This window comes from Onychostruthus taczanowskii, unplaced genomic scaffold, assembly GCF_017590055.1.
Source record: "Onychostruthus taczanowskii isolate IOZ18803 unplaced genomic scaffold, ASM1759005v1 scaffold30, whole genome shotgun sequence".
NCBI classification, from domain to species: Eukaryota; Metazoa; Chordata; class Aves; order Passeriformes; family Passeridae; genus Onychostruthus; species Onychostruthus taczanowskii.
The window spans coordinates 2,072,773-2,086,709 of NW_024500350.1; the positions used below are offsets into that span (position 1 = coordinate 2,072,773).

Sequence of the window (13,937 nt, forward strand, 5' to 3'; positions counted from 1 at the left end):
ATGGGGGCATGGCAACACAAAGTTTCAAAATGCTACAGCAGAACAAAGTCTTTGCATTGAACAACATTATTGCCCATGATGCAAAACCTTTTGTAGGCTTTGCTAAGGAGTGTGAATCAAACAGAAAAGTGGCTTGTAACTTTGGAGCAGCACTTTACAAACAGTGGGTTGATGGAACAAATCACTAAAGCATTTGCTTCATAAAGCAACACAAAGAGATCCAGCTATGAGAAGTGTTTATATAAGAATTGGAGTTTCACACAATTTCTGCATAGAAACCAAACCAGTGCCTCCTTTGGTATTTTAAAGAAAGATGAATGTACTGGGAGTATCACATACTCTTATTGCCAAGTATGAACTGCAAGACATACGTTTAAAACCTCCCTTGCTCTTTGACATTTCTCAAGCTTCTGTGTCAGCCAAGAAAAGACACACCTCTTCCATAAGCAATTCCCAGGAATAATTATGTTACCATACCAGAAGGCCACTGGAAGATAAAGGGCTCTCAACTGGTTTAACTCCTCCAGTACTTCTCTTCGGTCAGCTGTTATAGCAGATACAATTTGTTCAAAACCAAATAAAAGACATTCCTCAGCACAATCCTATGAAGATGTTTGAGAATTCTTCTCCCTCTCCAATACCACGAAGTGTATAGAGCCCCTTGACAGGTTACAAGCAGCACTGAGCAGGATTAGGGACTGCTCACTACCAGCAGGGATCATCCTCATCTCCACGGGCCAGCCTATCCCTACAAGGAACGTGCCAGGATGCATGGAGGAGCCTTGGGACGTACCAGCACTTTGCATTCCACTTGCCCAGAAGCACCAGCTTCCCGATTCAAAGCTAAGATCACCAGGCAGCTGCTCTGGGCACACAGCTTCAGCTGGGACTTGGTAAAGCCAGATATTCCAGTTGACTGAAATGCTCTCAGATGACTACAAAGAGCAGCATTCACCATCAAGTAAGACATGACAATGGACAACTTTTACTTCCACCACCTCAGTGGAGTTGTCCCCCTGTCCTGTCACTATCCCCACACCAACACACGGCTTTGTGCCACTGGCTGGAGAAACACAGACCCAGGAGCCCGATTCAACTGCTCTACACCATCAACAAAAGTAAACGCAAACAGGCAAAGCTTTCTCCAACACCAAAGTTAAGCCTCAACTCCAGGAGGGGAGATACCAGCAAGAGCCTGTTCCCATGCCACACGAAGGGCGACCTCAGACAAAGGCTGAACAACTTCCTTCACCGGTTTATTACACCTGTTTGCTGCCTGCTGGAAGTAACACGCTCCTTCATTCAGCAAGTTCTCACAACTTTGGGGAGGGGAAAGAAAAACCACTAATAGTGACAAGATGCATTTGTGCCAAGCATAGGAAAAAAAAAAAAAGAAAAAGAGAGAGAGAGAGAGAGAGAGAAAATGCTAACAGAATATCCCAAGTGAGTCAAAGTCACTGCAGTTCCTGTTCTTGTCTTCTCCAAGACCCGCTGCTTGGAGCCAGCGCAGCACTGGAGAGTGGCGGGCCGGGCTGCGGGCAGGGGCATCTCCGGCAGGAGCGCTTCCCGCAGCCCCCGCGGGGGCTCCGCGCCCCGGGAGCGGCCCCGGCCCGGACCCGCTGGAGGGCCCGGCAGGAAGTCCCGGAGCGGCCAGTGCCGCCACCTCCCCCGGGGAATCCCGGGATGCGGTACCCGCGGGGCTGCGCGCTCCGGCCGGGACAGGCGCAGCGCAGCGAGCCCGGCAGCGGACACAACAGCAAACAAAACCCCAAGAGCCCTCAGCGCCGCGGCTGCAAGTTCCACGGGGAGACACCGCCGGAGTCCCCGGGTGCGCCGGGGCTTCAGGTGTGAGCAGCCACGACACGGCCGGCTCAGGCAGCGCGGAGCCCGGGCACCGGCGAAGTGAACCCCTTCGGGGGCGAGGGCACCGGCGAGCACCTGCCGGCCCCGCCGCGCACTCCCCCTCAGCTGCGCGGCGGCGGCGGCCTCGCTCCGCGGGCACCTCCAGGCGGGGCGCGGCGGGGCGGGGCCTGGGGCGGGACCACCCCATGGGCGGGGCCATGGTATCCAAATATCATGTGCGGGCGTGGCCCCGCATGCAAATGAGGTCTGGTGGCTGCTCCGCCTCCCTTTCGGCCAGCGCACTCATGAATAATTCAGCAGCGCGCTCGCTGTAGCCAATCAGGGAGCGGCACCGCACGGCTCGGGGAGCGCGGGCGCCCGGCACCGGGAAAAGGCCGGGAAAGGCGGCCCAGGAAAGGGCGGCGGGGAAAGCCGGGGCCGGAGTTCAGGGCCCTTCCTCCCGGCTCCAGCCCCGCGAGGGAGCTCGCAACTTTAACAGCCTTGCTTGTGAAAATAGGCAGACTTTGCAAAAAGTCGAAGCCTTCGCTGGGGAGAGGAATACAAAGTCCCACCGTACAGCCACCCCGTGTCCTGCTGCAGGGAACAGCAGATGGACAAGGAAGATGTAAAGGGCAACGGCAGGTGAAGGTCTGCCCACTCTGCACCCACGCAAAAGCTTGAAATTAGCTCTGACAAGGGTCCACTAACAGTATTTCACCCACGTTTCCAAAAGTGATGTTTTTCAATTAAATATTCGGTTCTCTCATCTTCTTGCAATGCTCAGCCGATCTGCATCACAGGCCAAAATGGAGCAGTGGTATCAGTCTGGATCACGCTCCTGTTCTGGGGTGGGTAAAGGCACCATCAGATGTTACAGTGCTGAGCAAGGCAGCCACAGTTTCTCAATCCTCCCTGCAGTGGTTATTAAATTGTAATTGTCTTGTGCTGAATCAGGGAGTCTCTGCCCCAGTGAAACTCACTGGGTGGCTCTCGTAGAGTTCATCGATACAATTCCACCTTGGCATAAAGAGGTGAGACTGATTGAAATCAACAGGAGTGAGTTTGACCCAATTCCAGGACAAACACGAGCCTTGCGGGCCAGGCCGGAGTTCTCCTGGCTGTGCCTGTTCTTAGAAACTCCCTTCCCACTGCCTTAATCTGTAAAACAGTCTGGGAGAACGCTGAGGGCAGCTGGGGCTGCCAACCCCGGCTTTAGCGAAAACTATCAGAGCCAAAGCCGTGCTGGAAGGAGGAAGAGGAAGGGGAGGGAGCGTGGGAGGAGCCGCCAGACCCCTCACCTCAGGAGAGCCCCGCCGACTTCCAGCATGGGATAACTGGGGCGCGTGTGTGAAACAGGAGCCGGCCCCGGCACCCTGGGCTACGATACCCGACCACGCAGGAGGAAGATGAACGAGGAAGAGGTGTCGTGTGCCGCCAGGAACTGCACGCGGATGTAGGGACAGCTCCAGGCTCTGAGTCACGCTGCCCTCCCCGGGAACAGGCAGCAAGCACAGCCGGCGTAGGAGCAGGGTTACCAGGGCTACGCAGCCACAGGGCTGCATGACCTTGAGCAGGCATTCACCAGCTGCTGCTGCTGCTCCGGTCCCAGTAGCCTCCACAGTCTCCCTCTGTACAACTTAACATTTCTAGGGGAATTAAGAAACACACCAAGGAGCCTGCATGCTTGGAAAAGGATTTTTTTAATTGCTTAGCCTTCTCCACATCTCCAAAAGAAATTTTTAAAAAATACAAAATAAAACACATCTAAACCAGTTGCTGTTACAGTTCTGAAAACTTTTGATATCAAACACAGCCATGCTTAGCTCACTTCCACCCACTGAGCAGACCTTCTGGCACCTGGGACTTCTGGCATAGAGGCTAAAGCAAATTTAGTACCTAGATATCCTGGTGGAGAGCAGATTGGAAAGCTCATGTGGAATCCGTAGCTTTTTTCTTTACTCAGGGACCTCCCACGTGCAAGAGAAATAACAAAGATCCACAGCCAGGAAAGAGGATGTTGGGCTGAAAGAAAGGGGCTGTAGCTCAGCCCTGATGAGATGCCAGATGCAGTGTGCTGATAGTGGTGGTCAAATTTTAGCATGGCTTAACACCGTGTGGCCAAAATGCATCTCAGCACAGCTGCTGCAGGAGGCCAAGCTGCCATCTGCAATGCTCTGGGGCTTTCTGCGGTCTCTGCCTGATGAAATTGTGTTCAAGGCACAGTTTCTTGCTCTCGAGTGTCTGGAAACTTTCCTCCAGGTGACTGAGTTTATGGCTGTGCCCTTTTCAGACCAGAATCTGATCTGATGGTTGCTGGCACAGATGAATGACAGAGGCTCAGGCCACCAGCACTGATCAGCTTATTCTGTCCCTGATTGACCTCAGTGACACTCCAGCCATTCCATTGGTGTAGCATAGTGGTTCTTTACATGTGACAAAAGGATCACCAGCAAAGTGTCTTCTAACGGTCCACAGTCAGCCAAAGATGACTCAGGAAAGGCAGGCTGGTGGTCCATGAGGTGAGAAAGCTGGAGAGCCAGTGGCTTCAAGAACAAAGCAGTGTGTACTGCAGCCCAGAAAAGCCCAGCTAAGCCAACAGACTTGTGTGCTGTAAATTACATATTATGCCTGAGCCATCTGGGTGGGTGAAATCTGTAACATCCAATAAAGTGGCCAACTTCCCAAAGTTCCAATTATCACAGGCTGTTTTCTGTAACATTTCATTAATCAGGAAAACAACTCCTGAGTAAAGCTCTTCCCTTTATCCCATCCCATTTCTGCAAGTGACAGCAACTTCACTGATTAACATCAACGGGCAGCTTGAACTCCTTCAGTGAATAGAAGGTGATTTCTCCATGCTCCACCAGGGCAAAGACCAGCGGGACGTCCCCACTCAGATACGTCACCTGCTTCAAAGCCCGCAGGGAGGGGATCTGCTCATCAAAGCTACAAAGAGAAAAAAACATCCTGTTTGTTCTCCAAGCAAGAGGAACACAGAGGCAAATCTGTCCTGGCCAGCCATCACAACAGCTCCCTTTGGCCCGAGATGCTGGTAGTGATTCTCCCCACCCACTGCAGTCCACCAGGAGGCTGCCAGCCCTGAGAGTGAGCACCCAGCATGCCTGGAACTGGGAGCTGTTGAATCCTTTGCCAAAAACAAGGGTAACTGCAGACTGCTCCACGCTGTGCCCGTTAGATGCAGCTCACAGAGATATTGGCAAATGGTCAATCCACTGCAATCTTAATACCTTTGTGCTGGGAAGATCTTTAGGTTGCTGGGATCAACATCTGACCTGCTTTTCCCTCCTTTTAATTCTGCAGTCTTTTTGCTCATCAATGAAAATATTTAGGCAACAAGGGTCATCCTACTGACTCATGACATACCTTGGTAAAACTGCATTACCACCTTCCTTGCTCTGTCTACTACAGCTGCAGAGAGCAGAGGGACAGTTTTAGTAAAGCAAAATGAGAAAAGGCAGAAACTGAACTTTGTACCTAGCTACAGAGTTTCAGATTCTGGATCCGCAAGAAAGGGGACACCTACCCTCTGTTCTTAGTGATTTTAACATTACACTTGACAAAAATACTGAACCCTCCCCTTCTGGGGAGGTTAATCTCTGCAGAAATCCACAGTGATCTGCACTGACTGAGGATTCAGCTCCTGTAGCATTGGGTTCTACCTGAATTCCACAAGCATTGCATAAAAGTTGTGGCTTCTTTCTCCTGACTCCCAGTGATAGTCAGACATGAGCAGATGACCAAATAGTGTGGGTTGAATGCAAGGGCAGGGGGAAGCTGGGGAACTGTCGGCCACAGCCTCCAACAAAGGATGAGGAACTGAAAGAAAAAACCTTCCTGGGCAGGACCACCCTCTAAGGGAGACACTCTGATGATCTGTAAAGCTCACAAGATGCTGGGCCATTTACAGATCATTACGACTTCGTTTCCACAACAACTGCAAAGTTTCACAAACAGCACAAGACTCGAAGGTACCTCCGAACACACATCCTGACATGGGGCTTCCCAGGGTTTGTCTTCTTAAACTTGGACACAGCGTCAGCTTGATACACGTTGAAGTCTATCTTCATGGCCTCTGGGTCCTCCTGCAGCCTGCAGGGGAACACACCCACACAGGTATGGGATCAGAACACTGCAGGGTAGGGGTACAGCAGAGAAAAGAGGGAGCAAAAATTCCCTTTAGTTTGGGTCTAGTTTTGACTAGTCTGAGTCCCTTGAAAGGCTTCACTCCTCAAAGGACTGACCCTGCAACTGTACTAATTACTTTCCAGAGCTTTCCTGTGGTCAGACCAGAGCAAGATCCTGGCTCACAACTACCCCACGCCCTCACAAGAAGCAGCACTAACAAAGACAGGACCAAAGCACTGCAGGAACTGCTCACAAGCACCACGCAGACTCTGAGGCAGGAGCAGCACCCAAAGTCCCAAAGCCAAGGTTTCATAACCACTGAAGCAGGCATGGCAGCACATTCCAGGGATGAGGCACAGGTGAAACCCAATCAAACCTCTGGCTGGGGTGCAGAGAGGGAAGGGCAAGCTAAGAGAGGAACCCTGCTGTTTTCATTGGCCTGGAAAGCCCTGGCTCTGTTGCTGCAGAACCTGCTACTTCATGGAAATGCCACCCCCTCACTAGAGATGCTAGGGGTCATGGAGCACTGGGTTCTCAAGGCACCCTGGATGTGTGGTAGCTCCCAAACTGCTGCTGGGAGCACCTCACAGACCTCACAAGCAGGGACAGTCACAAGACACTCCCACTCCCCAACAGCTCCAAGCTGACTGGCTGGATACTAACCAGGAGGCTCCATCCAGGATGTGGGAGGGCTGCAGCACACTGATCTGCTGGAGGAGCGCAGCTGGAGGGAGAAGGAACGGGAAAGGATCAGACCAGCAATTTCCCTCCCAGGGCACTCCAAGCACTCCACACCACCCACGAGCCTTCCTCCTCTGACAATGGCTGGCAGCTCCACAGTCACCACTGGCTACTTCAAAGACCTCAACTTCCTCATCTCCTCCCAGCACACAGCCCAGACACTCTGCAGTTGCTTTGCATCTTGCTGGCCCTGACTGCACATGCCTAACAGCCCAGCAGGAAGGACTGCAATACAGCAGGACATGGGGAATGGATTAGAAGCCCTCCCAAGGCCCTGTTTATCCTGGCACTTGAGTGGGCTATACAAAGATTCTCCTGCTCAAAGTACTGTCCCCAAAACTGATGTTCAGCTTCTCCATGTCACCCCTTTTGCTACTGCATATCAGACACTCTTTCTCAGAGCTGGGGGGGAGACTGGTCCCTGTCAAGCTCCCAGAGCCACTACCTGGCGAGGTCACTTCTTCTGGCCGCAGCAGCGGTGTGACAGCTTGGTCCCAGAGGTGTGACGGTCGCTTCCAAACCCTCTGCTGTCTCCTCTGCTCCAAGAGGGCTTTGTACTCCTGCCAGTTGGAGCAGCACCTCACCTCCTGGTCGGCATTGACACTGCTCTTGTACCTGCTCTCCCTCTCCCGCTGCTTCCTCTCCTTCCGCGACAGCTTCTCCTGTTTCTGGTTGATCTGTGTGCACCAGGAAGCTGCATCCACCTCCCTGCCTGGCACGTTCTCTGGCAGGAGCCTGCTGTCAGGGGAGGGCAGATGTGTGCATGGCTGGTCTGAGGCCACGTTAGGAAAGGTGATGGTGGTAAAATCCCAGCGGGATGCATTGGTGCCAGTGCTGCTCTCCTTGTGGTCTCCAGCCTGACTGCTGGAGAAGTTCAGAGAGTCCTTTTGTCCTGTATCAAGAGGAACTGGCACTGACTCCCCCTCTGCACTGCCAGCATCTGGTTCCTTTGGCTGTACTGACAAGGGCTTTTCATTCACTGGAATGGAGTCTCCATAGTCATCTCCATCTTTGCTAGAGGTCCCTTCAGCTTCTGGAAGATCCTCATACACTCTGTGTTTCTTCTCATGCAACCTAAAGAAAAAAGAACAGTAAAAAATTCAGGGAGAGCATGTGGTAGAGCTTACTTTCCTTTAAATTCTGCCTGCTCCCTGCTAACAGGAAGAATGCAGTCTGCCAAGCCTGAACCTGCAGGAAGGACAGCAAAGGTGGCAGGAATCCCCAGACAGGTCTGCAAACCCTTCACAACAACTTCTTTGTGAGACAAATGAGAAAAGAAAAAGGCAGGGAAAACTAAACGGTGAATGCCAAAGGCAGATTAAACTTCTGAGAAGTCAAACCTGCACAAGGTTTGACTTCAACACCCAAGAGAATCTCAGCCTTGATTTGTATAGACAATGTTCCCAACCTGCCATGCCAGGTCCACACCCCAGACACTGACCCAAACACCTCCATGCAAACACTATGGACTTCAGCCAAAGCAGCACAGGCCAGGCAGAAACCTGCCTGCCAGCACCTCTTATTGGTGCGAGATTCAGACCCTGATTCCAGAGAAGATGGGGCAGTTCTTGGACCAGCAGTTTGATCTCCTACAATTCCACAACTCCTTGGGCACTGATTTACTGTCAACAGAGACTCTCCAGCCTGATCCTCCCCTTTTCTGAAAGGCTGACGCCACCTCCTGGGAACTGTCAGAATTATGAGAAGAATTGCTCATTATCAGGTTGTGGTGATGTTTCAGACATGTGCAAGCCCTAGGACACAACTCTGCTCTCTACTGTCGAGTCTTGGTGGGTAAGCTGGACTGAGGAGGTGGATAAATGCAAGATGTGCGCTGTGGTAGCTGTGCTCCTGCTAAAAAAGAGTAGGAGGAGGCACATGACACATGTTCCTTTTGCACCGACCTCTCCACCCTTCTGTTTTGACATCTCAGCACCACAGGTAGAGGACTTGGGGGCAATTTGCCCCTCTTAGCCCTGGCATGACACACACATGTGACAAAAGGGAACACTGCAAAGCATTCAGGAAAAGTGCTGCATTGCCTGGGAACAGCCAAGAGCAAGGTGCCATACAAGGTCACTTCCAGCAGGAGGGCCTGGGGACACTGCAGCAAAGCAGCAGCTCCTGAGCCAGGGTGGCCTGAAGAGGATGGGAGAAGGTTTTGGACCACATCCTTACCAGGGGCTGGAACTTCTCCTCCTCTTACGATGGTGTTTCCCAGAGCTCTTGCAGCAGCTTTCCAAGTTCAACTGCCTCTCATAGGGAGACGGGACAGTGCTGGAAGGAGAGACCAACACAGAGGCTGAGAGCAGGGTGATGTAGAGGAACTACCTTCTGCTCAGCCCCCAGGATACAGCAACCAAAGACACAGAAAATGCCCAAGTGGGACCAGGATGGCCCTCAGTTCATGCCCCATTTCATGTTCCAAATCAACTCCTCAGGAGGCAGGAGCAAGGAAGGGCAGAATGCCACTTTTAGCCTTTAATCCTCCCATGGAATGCAGGGCCAAAGTCCTCTTCTCTGGTCCCATTCCCTGGGGCCAGGTAGTGGGTACAGGGAGTCTCAGGGTCTTCAAGAAGGAGAAAGCAGCACGGGAAGGAAAAGTTGGTTACCTGGAGTCGAATCTCAGTACAATATAACCCAGCTGCTTCAAGTGGCTGAACACCTTAGAGCAAAGGAAAGCAAGAAGGTTGAATGACAGCTCTAAACACAAACTATTTACTTCAGTTCCACTATGACTGAGTGATATCCTGGGGTGACTTTATGATGCTCATATCCCCATTCATCTGTTTAGCCCAGAAATAAGTTTTGCACCTTTAAGATTGGTTCTGAGAGCGAAGGTGGGGAAAGAAGTGTGCAGTTTGTTTCAGAAACTGCACTCACTCCTCCACATTCCTGCTCCTGGACTGTGTTGTCTGCAGATGGACAGACAGCAGGAGAGAGCTCTCCTTTGCTTTTAGTTAGTTTTTAGCTAGCTGAGGCAGAGAAGTTCCCTGGACTGTGTTTTTTTTTTTCTTTGGACCTGTTTAAACCTGCTCTGGCCTGAACACCCAGAAGAGCACCGTCAGCTCACACGTGTGGCCCACCGGGCCAGGCCTGGGCCGCAGCATTTCCAGTGCCAGAGGGAATGATGAGAGACTGAGTGAGCCCAGCTACTCCCCCATGGAGGGGACCCACAAATGTGCTGGTGAATGCTTTGCCTGTTAAACAAATAGTTTTTTCAACTTTTCTTCAAGGAAATCTTTTCCCAAACCAGCTGGGGACGGGCTGCTTGAATTTGCTTTCTAGAGGAAACCTCTAGGTTTTTCTCCCAAAATTGCCCTAAACCAGGACAGTGAACACAGCGTGGCACTGGCAGAGGAGCAAATGCCAGGCAGGGTTAGGACCCAAAGCAAAGGTGGGGAAACAGGAACTGAACATCTGGAAGAAGGTGAGGGGGAACAGCTGAGGATGACTTCCCTCCCCAGTCATCCTACCCTCCTTCCAGCCACTGGAAGAGCTTGTGTGGCTGGGCTTTCTGCCTTCATCCTCCTCCAACAGCTGGAGGTCCCAACACACCTGGTAATGTGACAGGCTCATTGCCTCCTGGCACAACAGGGTCTCGTAGGCTTCCTGGATTGACAGGGGCACATCCCTGTAAAAGAGCTGGACAGAGCCCTGCAGGGCAGAAGCTTGGTGTGAGTCACAGGAACAAATCTATGCAAGCTCACACCCTGTCCTTTCCCACTGGTCCTCACAGCTGGTCCCAGCACCCTCCCTGACAGGATATCCATCTCTCCCCCTGTGCCACCTGGACTACTTACAGTCCCTTTCCCATACCCAGCTCCCCCATACCCTGGTTTGATCAGCCAGGTAAGAAGTTCCCACCCCACAGCTCTCAGCTCCTGCATCTCTTCAGAAGATGCAGCTGGAAGCAAAATGCTCAGCTGATAAAATAACCACTGCTTGGAGAGATAAATTAACTTTGATGATCTGAGCAATTCAGGATACAGCACAACTTATGACCAGCATAACTGAGAACTGGAGCAGAGGAATGAACAGCAGCTTCAGGTGGCATCAATTGGTGCCTCCTCAGAAGCATTTATTTCCTTTACAGACCCAGAGATCCCACAGGTAACTTCCCCTGGGAATAAAAAATGACCTCCAGGAGGCTGTTTTAAGCTACACCTCTTTTCCCTCCTTTTTAAATGGTGTTTCCTCATAAAGAAAATAAAGCCCTAGGAACTACACCTTTTCCATGACATAGGCTGAAGGCATTTCACTGGTCTTTTGTGCTTTTGGGGGGATTTTGTACTCAGCATCTGACTAAATCATTTTATTGCCATCAATTTGTTTACAAACTATTTCTCAGAATGCCAGGGGAGAAAAAGCCTCACCTTTGCTGCCAGGATTAAGAGATGGCACCAGACACTCACAATCTGTTTTGCTGAGGGGTAAAAGTTCCCTTTAGATCAATGCACCAATTCTACTGATAGCAGGTTTTGGTGGAGAGATGAAAAAAAACCCCTCTCTACAGCAAAGAAATCCAGTCGAGCCCTAAGAAGCATTTCTGCAAGCAGAGGACCACTGAACACAATGTGGTCTCACTACTCTGTTTGCCATATTTAAATTTCTTTCTGACATATATACTGGGAAGAAATCCCAAGCAGCAACCCCAAAGATCTCTGCTTAAGCTGAATGAACTGGCCACAGATCCAACTAACACACTGTGTCAGTGACAGAGGCTGCTTTGAGAGTGCATGGAATGAACCTACAGCCTGGCAACAAACAGGTCCACCAGCAACACACTAAAAGAGACAATTCCTTGAGAACCAGCTGTTTATCAGTTGTTACAGCTCCTCCAATCAGTGAGGACCCAGTGCCCTCCTCCTACTTACACACTCCAGCAGGTACAGAGCTTCCTCAGGCAGCAGACATTGTTTGCCTCGTTCTGAGAACCCCATGGTGTGCCAGAACTTTCCCTGGAACAGGAGCACAAATCCCTGATTGGTTCTGGCTGTTCCCTGCTGACAGTCAGGCTCCCTTCCATTTCAAGAAGCAAATTAAGGAATCTGTGAGGCAGCAGGAGATGATGGCACAGAGCACACTGTAGCACTCACCGCAGGGGACTTCAGCTCCACGATGCCCTGTTCTGGTTTCCACTCAGCCTTCACCAGGTGCCCCCTGAGAAGAATAAAGATTCGTTTGTTACTGCTGGCATGGCCTACAATCAGCTCCTGGTGCAGCAACACAAAACAAGCTCAGGAAGGTGTCAAAGGGCAAGAAGTTTCCAGGTGGCATTTACAAAAGGTATTAGAAAGCCATCATCCCCTGAATCTAGCAGCACCCCTTTATCAACACCAACCAGTTAAAAATGCCTTCAGTCAGCACCACAGAGACACATCCACAGGCTACAGCAGCTTGCTGGAGATGCATGGCCTAAGCCAGGATAAGTGCATATTGAGGAACTAACACAGGTTGCCCAGAGAAGCTGTGGCTGCCACATTCCTGTAAGCATCCACAGCCAGGTTGGATGGGGCTCTGAGCACCCTGGTCTAGTGGAAGGTGTCCTTGCCTACTGCAGGGAGTCCAGTGGGGTGATCTTTAAGGTTCCTTCCAACGCAAACCATTCAGTGATTCTGTATCATACAGAACTCAGCTGCTGCCAAGACATCCTCAAATCATTGTACCCCACCCACGGGGACTCACAGGGAAAAATTAATAGCTGCAGGCCAAGCAGAGAAGGTGTGTGTTGAGAGGTGGGTGTGAATGCCTCCCAAGTGATAAGCACCAAAGTCTGGCAGCACTATTGAAACCACTAAAACTGATAAATCAGGGACATTGACACCTGGCCAAGTCTGCACAAGGCCACACAGGAGCATCAACAAGACATTCTGTAACTTGGATCATGCCCAAGAAGGCAGTGGCTGCTACCTGCAAATGCTACAGGATAATACACGCACCTGTAAAAACCAAAAGCCCTGTGAGGGACTCTCTGAAGACACAGGTGTGCCAGCATGTCCCTGTGCTCCTTCAGGGACAGCCAGGCTGTCACACTGCCGCTGCTCCAGCACGGGCACCGAGTGCAAGCGAACTGTGCGGGGCTTACTGCGCTGACCAACAGCTCCTGCTGCCACCAGCTCGATCTCACCCGTAACCCCCGAGCTGCGCTCTGCCCGCCGGCACCAGCCCTTGCCCGGGGAAAGCCATTGCTCCCAGGGATGGACTTACGGCCGCTCCGGGAGCTCCTCGCAGAGCAGCCGCCACTGCTCCTCGCAGCAGCGCCGCAGCCTCTCGGCCTGCCGGGCCGAGCCGTCGGGGAGGAAATCCTTCTGCCCGCCGGGGCTCCGCGGGGCCTGCCGACCCTCCGGCTGCTCCGCCGTGCTGCGGGCGACAGCGGGGTGGTGAGGGACGGGAGAGCGGCCGACAGCGGGGTGGTGAGGGACGGAGAGCGGCCGACAGCGGGGTGGTGACGGACGGGAGAGCGGCCGACAGCGGGGTGGTGAGGGACGGAGAGAGCGGCCCACAGCGGGGTGGTGAGGGACGGGAGAGCGGCCGACAGCCCCATGCAGCCGCCCAGCCCCGGGACCCCGGACCGCGGGCAGCCCCCGGGACCGCGGGCAGCCCCGGACTGCAGTGCCCCCGGGGCCTCCCCGGTCGTCCCGTGCTTCGGCAGCCCCTCCGGATCCCCGTACCGGGGGTTCCCGCGGTATTTCCCCAGGCCCCGTACCGCGGGTCACCCGGTACCTCTCCGGCCCCATCATCGGTGGCTCCCGCCTGTGCTTCCTTTTCCCGGGTACAGCGGGTTCCGCCGGTGCCTCCCGGGTCCCCAACAGCGCAGGCTCCCGCGGTTTCCCGTAGCTCGGGAGCCTGAGGTTCCCAACGGCACCTCCTCGCCCCCCTCACCGCGGGTTCCCCCGGTGCCTCCCCGCTTTCCCCCCACCTGAGGCTGCGGGACCCGCCGGCCTCCATGGGCACGTGCCGGACCAGCGTCCTTCCGCCGCCGGGCACGAGCGCCGCCAAGAGGGGCGGGCTGCGTCAACGCGACTCCTGGCGGCTTGGAGGACTGCACAACGGCGGGCACCGGGCATCGGGGACGGGGCGGGGAAGGGACGGAGCAGCCGGGGCCGGGCACCGGGCAGGGCACGGAGCACCGGGGGCCGGGCACCGGGTTTTGCCCCGGGATCTGGCCCAGGTCCGCCGTGCTAAGGTGCCCCCCATTAACCCCC

At 53.3% G+C, this 13,937-nt stretch overlaps 1 protein-coding gene across 4 annotated transcripts; it reads right to left on the reverse strand.

Moving 5' to 3' along the window:
* Positions 1 to 3,526: 3,526 nt before the first annotated feature.
* TSEN54 (tRNA splicing endonuclease subunit 54) lies at positions 3,527 to 13,721 on the reverse strand. 4 transcript variants are annotated; one of them, XM_041409432.1, is made up of 11 exons: positions 13,652 to 13,721; positions 12,940 to 13,092; positions 11,829 to 11,892; positions 11,607 to 11,690; positions 10,288 to 10,386; positions 9,342 to 9,394; positions 8,908 to 9,006; positions 7,175 to 7,803; positions 6,652 to 6,712; positions 5,836 to 5,952; positions 3,527 to 4,788 (listed from the first exon to the last, which is right to left on the reverse strand). In XM_041409432.1, exons 1-11 carry the CDS (start codon positions 13,678 to 13,680, stop codon positions 4,638 to 4,640), a joined length of 1,539 nt encoding a protein of 512 aa, XP_041265366.1. In that variant the 5' UTR covers positions 13,681 to 13,721; the 3' UTR covers positions 3,527 to 4,637. The 4 variants fall into 4 exon arrangements, with proteins under 4 accessions (XP_041265366.1, XP_041265365.1, XP_041265367.1 ...); XM_041409431.1 differs by having other exon boundaries at positions 13,439 to 13,686; XM_041409433.1 differs by lacking the exon at positions 13,652 to 13,721 and adding an exon at positions 13,456 to 13,569.
* Between the last annotated feature and the right edge of the window lie 216 nt (positions 13,722 to 13,937).

Excerpts from the sequence above, each read along its gene's own strand:
- TSEN54 (XM_041409431.1), bottom strand. The coding sequence starts at position 13,680 with ATGGAGGCCGGCGGGTCCCGCAGCCTCAGGTGGGGGGAAAGCGGGGAG. Across the intron at positions 10,387-11,606 it reads CTCTGTACCTGCTGGAGTGT|GGCTCTGTCCAGCTCTTTTA; the intron begins GTAAGTAGGAGG and ends TCTGCCCTGCAG. Across the intron at positions 7,804-8,907 it reads AGGAGAAGTTCCAGCCCCTG|GTTGCATGAGAAGAAACACA; the intron begins GTAAGGATGTGG and ends TTTTTTCTTTAG.